At 36.8% G+C, this 12,414-nt stretch overlaps 1 protein-coding gene across 1 annotated transcript in view; it reads left to right on the top strand.

Moving 5' to 3' along the window:
- Window positions 1-12,414, top strand: part of MDFIC2 (MyoD family inhibitor domain containing 2) — a 104,122-nt gene that overhangs the window by 14,654 nt on the left and 77,054 nt on the right. Inside the window, exons 2-3 of the mRNA XM_032340695.1 lie at window positions 1,924-2,056; window positions 2,981-3,083. Coding sequence (XP_032196586.1) covers window positions 1,924-2,056; window positions 2,981-3,083 — 236 coding nt within the window. The remainder of the gene's footprint in view (window positions 1-1,923; window positions 2,057-2,980; window positions 3,084-12,414) is intronic.

Here is a 12,414-nt window from a genome sequence, read left to right as displayed (position 1 = left end):
AACCCTAGACATGACTTTGATTTCCTTGTTATATTTAAAATGTTAAAAAATTTGTCCCCTTAAATCTTTAAATAGTAGGATTTAGCAAAGACTAAAAGACAGCACTCTGTAAAAGCTGTAAGCCAGAAACAAATATACTTCAGATAGCCATTCCGGGTATGCATCCATTGTATTTTTCAATTATGAATTAATCTCAGTTATACATCAGTGATCAGAAGCCTGTGAGTTTACAATAATAATATGTTTTACCTAAAATTATAAAGCTTGGAGTTCAGAAAAGCTAGGTAGTCAAATGATACTTTACAAATTACCTGAATGTTTAACATCTACCTCACAGAAGGAAAACGGCAGTAACAAAGTGCATAAGGAAGGATTTTAAGTCCTCACTTTACATAAGGAGAAAACAAAGTCAAATACTTTTCCAGTATCCAAGAAGAAATGTAATGAAGCTCAAGGAATTGTGATTACCCAAATACGCTTATTGTACCTCAAGGTACTCAGACATATGTAATAATAAGCATCTGTAATTCTGTCCAGTTGAAACTATAGACATTACATTAATTTGGCATGACCAAGCAGAGAAACCAAATGAATAACTTGGGGGTTAAACAAAGGTACAGTCTAATGACAGCCCTTTAGTAGCTCAAATATCTGAACTGTTAATTTCCACCAAGACATTCAGTCTTTTTGTGGTTTGTAGCATTTACCTTACAACCTCTATCTCAACTTTCCCTAGCATATTTAAGTAAACAGGTAGGCTCTCTGGTTCTTTCACTTTGTTTTCATAAGGACTTATTTTACAGTAACTAATGATCCAGAGCCAGGCAAAAGAATTTGTACAGTTATTAAAATTTTCCAATGTTAAATTCAATAAGAGAAGTGTTGCTTCAATATAAGTTTGGTTTGTTCTTTTTTTTTTAAAGATGTATTTATTTTAGAGAGACACAGAGAGAAAAGAGTAAGCCCCAGTAGGGGGAGGAGTGGAGGGAGCGATTCTTCAAGCAGACTCCGCACTGAGCATAGAGCCTGATGTGGGGCTCAATGTCACCACCCTGAGATCATGACCTGAGCCAAAATCAAAAATCAGACGTTCAACCTCAACCAACTAAGCCACCCAGGCAATCCTTGTTCTCTTTTTTAAAGTAAGCAGGGCTTAGAGAAAAATAGGTTTACATCATTTCTGAAGAAATGTCTCATAAGACATAATCAACAAACATTGGTAAAGCAAAGACACACTGGGGGACATTGACCAGAGCCTGGTAACACACTAAACCAGAGGGGCAGAACACGGTACTAAACAGCATGTGAAAGTAGCTATGCTACGGGTGATAAGAAAATGCTAAATGGCAATAACCACAGAGGGTCCATGATTGGATTTCCTTTGAAAAAGACCACCCTGGGGTACCTGGGTGGCTCAGTGGGTTGAGCCTCTGCCTTCGGCTCAGATCGTGATCTCAGGGTCTTGCGATCCAGCCCCACATTGGGCTCTCTGCTCAGCAAGGAAACTGCTTCCTCCTCTCTCTCTGCCTCTCTGCTTACTTGTGATCCTTCTCTGTCAAATAAATAAATAAAATCTTTCAACAAATAAATAAAAAGACCATCCTGGGAGCAATGTGGATTGGAAAGGAGGTAAAGCTGATTGGTGGGTGGCAGGTAGGAGAAGGGCTTATGGCAGTCCAAGTAAGAATTAAAAGAATGACAATGTAAATGGGAAGAGAAATTGGAGAATACAATGAGAATTAGAACTGTTAGGACTTCCTGGTAAATTGGTGCTGGGGACGAAGGAGACAGAGACCTCAAGGATAGCTCCCAGGTTGCTGGGGAAACAATCAAGCTCTTTGCTCAGCTGGAAACACAGAAACCGTGTACACGCCACTGGCATGAATTAAATAACTTTTTTAAATTTTTTAAATTTACCTTTAGAAAAAATCTAAATGACTTTATCTGGGGAAGTATGTTAACTAACGTCAAAGTATTAGAAGTGATAGGTCGAGGAATTGGGGCTGAGTATTTTTCGGACTTTGATGAACTAAAACGAGGTCTATCGTATTCTCTAGTAGGTCCTGGAAGCAGTAGTTGCTAGGGAGAAATTGTCATGTGTAGTTTGTTTCCATCTCTTAGGGAGACAATCAGCTGACCATTTAGAAAAGGAAAAGCAGCATAGGGTATAAATTAAATCTCTCTGCATCCCATGTGTTAAACTACAACTTATTTAGGGGTTTATGGGAAAAGGAAATCTAAGGTTTGTAAGAGATGCAAACAACTCCTTCATTTTATCTTTCCCTTATTAAAAGTGAGGAAAATATTTTGATAAACGTGTCTTTTCCCCTTTCCCCATCAGTAAAAATGCTTCTGCTTCGGATGTACTGTCAGATGTAAAACAGTTTTAGAATTCTCCTGGTGTCCTCAACAAGCTGCCCCCTAGCTTAGCTTAGACACTCACTTAAATGGTGGACAAAGAGGCTAGGAGGACAGTAAGACACAGGGCGGGTGCCATCTGCATCATTCCAGTAAAGATCTTTATTTTGTTTCATTTCACTTGGGAGAAGGTAGAATGCTAGTTGCTTTATTTTACTTTTTATTTTATTTTGGTTTTGTTCTTTGGCCACTAAATTCTCCTCCAGATACTGTCAAGTTTCATGTGATGCCTGAAAGTGCGGAAGCCATCTTGTCAACCTAAAGTTTGTTACCAGACAGATAACAGAGCTATACACCTAGCTCTCCAAAAAAATGGAGAAGAAATCTGTTATAAGAGATGTTGGGACATGGATTTGATCATCATTGAACCACCCTACTTATGAACTGGCACACGAGAAATACATTACCTTATTTTAAAAGCCAGCTTCTGTTGGAATTTTCTGTTATTTCCAGGTGAAGTCTACTTTCCTGAATGGGCAAAAATGAATGAAAAGTACCAAGCACCCGATAATAACCACTATTATTATTACTAATTTTTTTTTTCTTATGGCTTACTTTTTAGGTCTCTTCCTCCTTTTACCTGACCCTTTTGAAACCACCAGGGAATGTGTGGTTTCTTATTCTTTTCTCTGATTCCCTACTTATCCACACAGTGTCTGGCAACAGTAAGTGGTCATAAATATTGTCAAATTAAAATGAAATGGAATTTAAGCATCTTCATGCTGTATGATAAGATTTCATTAGCAAAAGGAGAACATGTCTTTTAAAGAATAGTAGAGATTAATCAATGTATTTTTCATTCTTAAGATTGATATATTTTTCATTTTAAAGAAAAATATAAATTCCCATGAACTGAGTTGTAAATGGTGGGGCAGTATTATTTTTGAACGACTGACATTTCTAGAGCCCTGAGAAAAAGAAACAGAGATGGAAATACTTGAAACATGACATTGTCTTCGCAAAATCAAGCTGCATCCTTAATAAAAATAGATAAATATTAAAAATTCATTCAACTCTTGCCCATAGTACCATTCTTGATCTTACATTCATATTGCTGAGTGATAGCTTGGACTGTGTGTATGCTTCCTCCTTGATCAGATAACTTTGCTCTTTCTCTGGCTCCAAAAGCTTCTTTAGGTCTCAGTGAATAACACAAAAATAAATGCAGTAATGAACTAGAACTTGGTACAGTTCATTTACAATAAGTAAACATAACCAGGCTCATAAGAAAGTCTTTTTTCTTTCTTTTTAGTAAGGTCCAGATACTCGTTCATCTTTTTTTTTTTTTTTTTTCCTTAACACTATCTGGCTGAATATTAATGTCATTAAAAAAATCCTGTTACTTCAAGTGAAGTGTTCTGCCGAATGGGTACATGGGAAGGAAAGGAACAGACGTATTCAATGTCTTACGTAGGGACAAAAACCAAGCTAACACCATCTTATCTCCCTCTAGCACCTAACTAAAGCAGAATTATTTTGATTTCACTGATCTCTAACTAAAATTTAGAAGTCCCTTCAATCATAAATATAGGCAATATCATAGTATTGGCAACAACTGTGATTTTGTGAAGACCAGAAATCACGGGTGTTTTCATATCACACTATAATTGTCACTGATATCTCAAAATATTCTTTCTTCTTTCTTATTTTAATTTTATTTTAATTCCAGTAGAGTTAACATACAATGTTGTACTAGTATCAGTACTGTTTACTCTTACCTATTATTTGTATTCAATTTCTAAGTCTTATTTAACTTATTGATAAATACGTACATAGATTGCTCTTTCAAAAAAATTTCAAATATTTTGCTAGCTGTATGTAATTGGTTTTCTATGTATTTTATTTCATGCATTTAAAACATTATTCTAAGAAGGGGTCCATAGGCTTCGTCAGGCTTCCATGGTGCAAAAAATTTGTTAAGGACACCTGCACTAAAGGAGAGCAAACAAGCAGTACTCTTCCCAGAATCTGAAAAGCAGGGGCAGGGAGCTGGGTTGGGTAACACTAAACTTTTGCCCCTTCCACTATATAATATGCTACTGATTTCCTGTCAAACAACACAAATCAAAGGCCCGAGATTACATGACCAACACAGTCTTCTGTCTTCTGAGATAATCACTTCAATTTTTAGTAATCGATGATACATGGTTTCTCTTATCAAAAACTTTTAAGTCATAAATATACCAAGCTCATTTTGAAAAAGTTGCTTATGTAGGAAATATAACCATGAGGATAATTTAGCCATTTAAGGAAAAATCTGAGAGGCAGATGGCTCAGTAGGTTAAGCATCATGGACTCTTGACTTTGGCTCAGGTCATCAGATCAGGCTCTGTGGAGCCTACTTAAGATTCTCTCTCTCCCTCTCCCTCTGCCATCTTCCCCCTAAAATAAATCTGAACAAAACTGCTATTTTTTAAATAATTTTTGTACAATTCCATTGTGTAATCATGAAAAGGAAGGGAATCCTTCCTTTCATCAACAAATGGTAGATAGACAGATAGATAGATAATAGATAGATAGATAATAGATAGATAATAGATAATAGATAGATAATAGATGGTAGATAGACAGATAGATAGATAATAGATAATAGATAATAGATAGATAGATAGATAGATAATAGGTAATAGATAATAGATAGCTATATGGATATATATCATCAAATATATAGTTTTAAACATCTGTGTATCCTTAAAGTTAATATTTCATAGATGTCATAACAGAAATGAATTTTATTTTTTGTCAAGTCATTAGGTGGCATATAAGGGCTATTGCTCAAAAAAAGAAAAAATGATACAAATACAAGACACTCCTACATAAAAAATACATTAAAATGTATAGCAGATACAAAGTACTCCTACATAATAAAATTTACAAAACAAGTTTGTAAACTTTCTTCTCACAGTGTCTCTCAAACTAAAGGAGCCAGACATACACATAGCTTGAATCCCATCTTTGCAATTACTTCCAGATTCACTTAATAGTGATTAACAGTAATTGAGTTCACTATGTATCAGACATAGTGGCTGACAACAGCTATCAAGGGGAACAAGGCACGCATAATAACACTCAGAGGCCCCAGTCGAGTTAAGCAGATATTACATATTACAAATAATTGATTAAATACAATTGATATCGATATTATAAGAGAAAATCACTGGGTGTATATTCTCATTTAATTCTTACAACAACTCTATGAGATAGGTACTGTGAGATAGGTACTAGTATCTTCATTTTGTAAAAAGAAGCTTGTATTTAGAGAGATGGGGATATTTGTCCCATGTCCTAAGGGGGCCACAGAGCTGCCAATATAACAGGGAGATTAATACACACAAAATTAGTCATACAGTTATAGCTTAGTACTTAATAATATTAATTATAATTACATTTATAATTAATAATATTATTGTTTACCTTCTTGGGGAAAGAGATCATTTATTCATCTTAAAACCATCATGTCTCATATTTAATAGATAGAGCTCAACAAAGGAATGACTCATAATTAAAAATAAACCATGGGACAAATTTAAGTAAGAGATGGAGAATGGGAAAACAGAAAGTATTATACCCCTAAATTTTGCCAGGAAGTCAACGACAAGATCTGCAGATGCAAACTACTCATCTTGGAACGAAGTTAGGTTCATCTTTAGTTTAAAAAAAAAAAAAAAAGCACCATCTGGTTTATAATGGAAGTGATGTTTATAACGGAAGAGGCCATGCATGCGTGGAGGCTGGGGGTTTAGGAAATCTCTGAACCTCCCTCTCAATTGTTTCATAAGCCTAATACTACTCTCAAAATTGCTTTTAAATTTAAAAAATAATAAACAGACAAAGGAAATTTACGTTTCTCATTTGATGAGCAAGTATTCTGTGGGTAACAAATATTTTGTATCTTGAACTCTTTGGTCCTAATCTCCTAGAATGCTGTGTTGAAGAGGCTTCTGAGTGGGACAAGGGGAGCAACATTGTCTTGAGCATCAGAGGGAAGAATGTCAGCACATTTGCCAAAGAATTGCCCTTTGGGTCCACTCATGTCCTTGCTCTGTGCTAAGAATAGTGTCCCTTTTCAGGAGAATCTCTGTGTATATTGGCAGATCAGGGCAAAGAAACAGGAAAAGCATTATATACTGTGACATGTGCCAGACACAGCCAGTTCAGGATTGTGGGCCAGTCCAGGGAAGGGAGATAAGAGTTCTGCATGGAAAAATTAGTAACTTGATTTATCAGTCCTAACAAAAATAATAGTGCACACATATCATATGCTTACAATTTGTCTGCCATTGTCCTAAGCACATACACATTTGAATTCATTGAATTCTCTCAAAAACCACACGAGATGACTATTAGAATTTCCCCCATTTTACAAATAAGGCAAATGAGCTCTAGAAAAATAGAAGTAATTTGCCCAAGATCAATATGTGGTAAGTGGGAAAGTCAGGTGCTGACCCCTTATGGTCCAGAACCCTCGTTATTAATCATTAAAATAGGTGAAAAATACTTTTTTTTCCTTCCTTCCTTCCCCCCCCCCCCCACCCCAGGGTATGTTTTCTACAGAGGAAGGTAAGACTACTTCAAGAATATTATTTTCCTTGGTAAGAAACAAGTAGTTTAGAACTATAGTGACTAAGTTTAACCCTTGTAACACTGTCAGTAAAACTTCAAAAATGTGGATCAGCTATACCAATTCCATTTGCTCTTGTTGTTTGTCATTCTTCAAAGACTGCTTTTTTTGCTTTTGTTTTCATTTCCAAAAAGGTTAACATAAATAAAGAGTCAAATACAAATTCTGATAGTTTACAATTTAGAATTGAACTAACCTCCCTAGAAAATTTAGGGCAAAATTACAGAAAAAAAAAATCATAGGAATGAACAAGTACAAATATCTTGGCCTTGTCACTTTTCCTGCTCATTAATGTTCATTATGTCTGTCTAACGAGATAAAAACTATAAATGAAACACAACATGACCCTTGCTTTCATGGAACTTTAAACTAGAACAAGGTTACAGTTTTAAGAGTTGTACTCATGAAAACCAGTCTAATTGGGCTTTAAAATCAAGTTCTATTCAGGACGTTAAAAAGCCATTAGCCAGTATTTCTGCCACCCAAAGACTATGTAAAGGCCATCTGTTTAAGGGGGGTTTACTAATATTCAAGGATCAGAAACAGAGCTAAGATTAATAATCTTGTAAGATTATTAACAGCACATATATTAACTACTTGATTTTTGACATTTTACACATTCTTTTAAAAATACATTATTTATTCACCACCCAGATTTAACAGATGTTAACATTTGGCCATATTTTCCTCAGATCCTTCTTTTTTTTCTTCTTCTTCTTTTCTCTTTCTTTTTAAGAAATAAGTATCTCATACTCTTTACTCTGTCTTACTCTGTATGAAATCAGGACTCTAAATAACAACCCCCTTAAAATTCAAACATCCAAACCCTGACCCTTATCATGATAATAGCTACAGAGAACCTGACCCAAACACCAATCCCTTTAATCTGTGCAAGGCTCACAGAGGGAAAGGGGTGACCCAATTATGTTCCTTAGACAGATTAGGTAACAGGAACAAAGAGAGACTGAGACTAGTCCTCAAAGTCCTTGTTCTTTGCATATGTCCATAGTACCCAGGAGGAATAATGATATCCATCAGTCTCAATAGTAACTATTCAGACTCAGCTACTGCCAAATCAAGGTCCCATTTATTCCACTATTATTGAGCATTTACTATCTGCCAGGCACAGTGCATTAAAAACACAGACCAACCAAAAAGCAATCACTCAGAGTACCTCCTAATTTTGCAAGGTTTCTACAAATCTGGTCCAGTGTCTTCCCTTCTAATAAAGCTGGGATTCACAGGCATCTCCTGCCATAGGACTGCTTGTGTTCCTGACCGCCTACTGCTGATATCAGTGCCAGGATAAGTAGATCCAATTATTTGATTATTCACCACCCCAAAGCCATTGCTGGAGAGAATCTTACTGAGGTTTCTAAGCACTAGCTCCCAAATCCTTGATGATTGAGATATTCAACTGCTTCTTTAGTCTCCTGCTCCATTTGTCTCGTTACCAGAGTTAGTCTTGGTGACAGGCATATCTTGGATGCCAAAAGGTTATAAGACTTCTCTTTTATTTCCCCATTTCCTGTTTTGTACTGGTGAGAAAATTTTGGCAGATTTGTTCACTCTACAAATACTTACTTAACACCTCATTTTTTCAGCCACTGTTCTAGGTTCTGTGGAAGGAATAAAAAACAGTCATATGTTTAGAGAATAGTAGGCAATCAACAAACAAGTATACAGAATGCCTGGTGCTGAGAAGTGTTAAGTAGTAGAAGCAGGTAGGTTATAAATTGTGTAGTCAAGGAAGGCTTCTCTGATTAGCTCACACCCTAGCAGAGACCAGAATGAAATGAGGCAAGAGTCATGTTTATACCCACAGGGAGAGAATTTCTAGCATGAGGAAGAGCCAAGTGCAATGTCCCTGAGTCAGGAGACTGCTTGCCATGTTCAAGGCCAAAGATGAAGGATGAGCCAGATTGAGCGGTAAGAGGGAAAGCCAGAGAGACTCAGAGGCTGTATGAGAGAGGATTTTAGATTTTAGTCAAGGAGGAATGAGAAATCATTAGCACGTGTAAGTAACACTATCTGATTCATAAAATTTAGGTGGTGGGAATGATACAGGTGGTCATTTGGGAATTTGATAGGAGAACACACCAGATTCTAAAGGATAGATGTATCTTCCTGAGTCATGTGTCTGGCTAGAAGGGCTTCAATTTCAAGCCAGGACTTGCCATGTAGGGTATACAGGGTATTGGAGCCGGTTGAGGAGCCTCCTGCTCTACAATCACTCAAAGAGCTTTTTAGGCCTGAAGATTTCACAAGACCCACCCAAGATCAGATGAACCAGAATTTCTACAGCTGGAGCTAAAGAATTTGCATTTCAAACAAGGTGCCCTAGAGACTTATGAGGGTAAAAATTTTGGACAACTGCGAAGTAAAGGAAAGCTTAGCAAAGAAGAGAATTATTGAGCTGAGTTCCAAATACAAGAAAGAGCCCAGCTGTGGAGGCGGGCGGGGGAGCAGGAAGTAATGATGAGGAGGATCCCTCAAGGGGAGGAGCCATCATGGATAAACACTTCGAGACATCGAGTCATCTGATCGTTAGATTCCTATCTGATAGGATCTGATATCATATGATAGTTTGACACCACTGGGGTGACTTTTTTGTTTTTAACTTTTACCCTGTGCCAGACAGATATGTTGTCTCATTTTATCACCCCAATCAGCACAAAAGGGGCTTTAAGGCAAGTGAGGTTCAGTGAAACTAAGTGGGCTATCCGAGACTACTTAGCTACTAAGTGGTAAAGGCAGAGTTGAAGTAAATGTGATTTAACTCTGATCTTAATTATTAGATTGAGAAGAGTCAATGAAATCTGAGAGATAGGAGAACAGATCAGGAGGTCCTGAATGGCTACCTACATGCCAAGACACTAATTTGCTACTTGCGTCATTTCATTTGTCTTCATGGCAGCCCTTTGACTTGGGGTGTTTTGTTGTGCTTTATGAAAGAGGGATCTGAGGCATAAGGTAACGTAAGTTACTTTGCCAAGGACCACATTTATTGATTGATAGAGATAGAGATGTCAACCTAAATCCCTGTGATTCCAAAATTTGTGTTCTCATTACATTCCTCATATTATATTATCCACACATGCTCAAGTGTACATGGAAAACATATGTCAAAACCAAGTGTATTTTTCTTCAGTTTCCATACATGCGACATATAAAAGCATTTAAATTTATTAAAACAATAGTGCTGACAACACCAGATACTGGCAACAGCACAAAGCAACTAGAATTCTCATATGTTATTGATGAGTGTACATTTTGGAAAACTACTTAACAGTATCCACCCAAGTCTTAAAAAAACCAAAATCCCATTGTACAACCAGCAATTCTAATTCCCAAGTTTATACCCAACAGAAATGAATGTTATGCCCCTTGCACAAAAACATGTGCAAGAAAGCTCAAAGAAGCTTTATTCGAAATGGCCATTCACTGGGAACAGCCTCAAGGTCTCCTAACAATAAAGGACATAAATAAATTGTGGGATAGTCCTGCAATGAAAATACTACACAGCAATAAAAAGAACGAACCACTGGTACCTATAAAAACATGGGTGAATCTTACTGATATGATACTCAGCAAATGAAGTGAAAGATAAAAGAATACACATTATATGGTCCCATTCATACGAAGAAGAGGCAAACGTCATCTAGAGTGATAGAAGTCAGAACAGTACTGTAGTTACTCTTGGGGCAAGGTGCTGACTGGGAGTGGGGGGTTGTGAGGGCGACAGGAGCTGTCTAAGGTGCTGAAGGTGTTCTACATTTTGAAGGGTAGTGGTTACCTGGGCCTACACAAAAAATTAAATCAATCTGTATGCTCAAGATTTGTGAACTCTATTATACATAAGTAATATTTCAATAAAATTTTAATTTATAACATTGAGGAGCCAATAAAATCTGGCCAGCAGGCTATCAATAGTTATCTTCTTACTAAAACTGAGTTCCATCTTAATCTGATCTATGTCATCCTTTCATCACTTGTAACTAGCACACACTGGGACTCAGCAAAAATTTGCATAACAAATGAGCACAGGCCTGTGACATTACCCAAGTTCCCACCCATCTTCAAGTGCATCCATCCTTGTTCCTCATATGAACCGTAGACCATGGTGGGAGCAGACCCTGCAGCCCAGGAGGTGATAGAACCATCCCCATACCTGGCCATACTTTCATTAGAAGAAATAAACTATAAAACCAAGCAGCAGTTTTGCAGTATGACACAGCAGTATTGCTTGCATTAGGCCAATTTTCCACTTATGACAGCAGTAATAGCACTAAAAGCCAATAAAAGCGGTCTGTTCGTTCAGAGATCGGCTTTTATGGCTTATTCTAAATATTATCAAGTGAATCAAGAGCCGTCATTATAGTGTCTAAAAAGCCTTCATACCTTGTAAGCAAACAGTGTGACTTTGACAAATAATCATTAGCGTGCCTGTGTGAGGCCAGTGCAGGGGGAAAAAAAATCAAATAACTGATATTTCCGTTTACATAAGTCATTAAGGTAATGTAGGTTAGTTTCAGAATAAACAAAATGGATTTCACATGTAAAATGACATACTATCGCTTTCCACAATCCCAGCATTTTTTAACTCTTATTTCTAGGCAGTGAGATATGGATGGCTTTAGTTATTCAAGTCTTCTTGGTCCCTATGAGCATATAAGGAAAGTCCAATAAAACTTCTGAGGGCTCAGTCAATCATACTGGCTCAGCCAATATTTCTCATTTAAAGTAAATCTCAATAATTCTGATCAGACTAATTTCAGATTTGGTAGTGACTCAGGCATGTCAAATACTGAAGATGACTTGTGCTGTAAGGAGTTCTTTCAGAAAAAATAAATAAATCCAGCAAAAATGAAGACATGTTTGCCTTGTTAATGTGAAGACTTTTCTTGGATTATAGTTGAGAACATAAACTTTCTGGAGGGTAACATGCCAACATTAAAATTGACTGGATCAGTGGTTGGCCAACTTTTTCTGTAACTGGCCAGATATTTTAGCTTTGCAGGCCCTACAGTCTCTATTCAACTCCACCATTGCAATGTGAGAGCACAGACAGTACATAAACTTGTAAATGTAGCTGTGTTCCAATAAAACTTCCTGTATTGGGGGGGAGGCAATAGGTGTGTTCAGCTCGCAGATGATAGTTTACCAACCTCTGCACTTGACTATACGATACAATGGGACTATACCTGCTATAATTCACCATGGAATTCCCAAATAGGAATCTAGTAGAGGGCACGGCTTAGATATTTGGTAAATATTTACTAAATACATGCTGAATAAGTCATAAGCCTTAAAATTTCATCTAATTCATTGGTCAACCACTTCTAGGTGTTACTCTAAGAAAATAATCATAAGTG

Source organism: Mustela erminea, chromosome 1 (genome assembly GCF_009829155.1).
Source record: "Mustela erminea isolate mMusErm1 chromosome 1, mMusErm1.Pri, whole genome shotgun sequence".
In the NCBI taxonomy this organism is placed as follows: domain Eukaryota; kingdom Metazoa; phylum Chordata; class Mammalia; order Carnivora; family Mustelidae; genus Mustela; species Mustela erminea.
The sequence above is the reverse complement of the archived record's forward strand: the minus strand, read 5'-3'. Positions and strand labels throughout refer to the sequence as shown.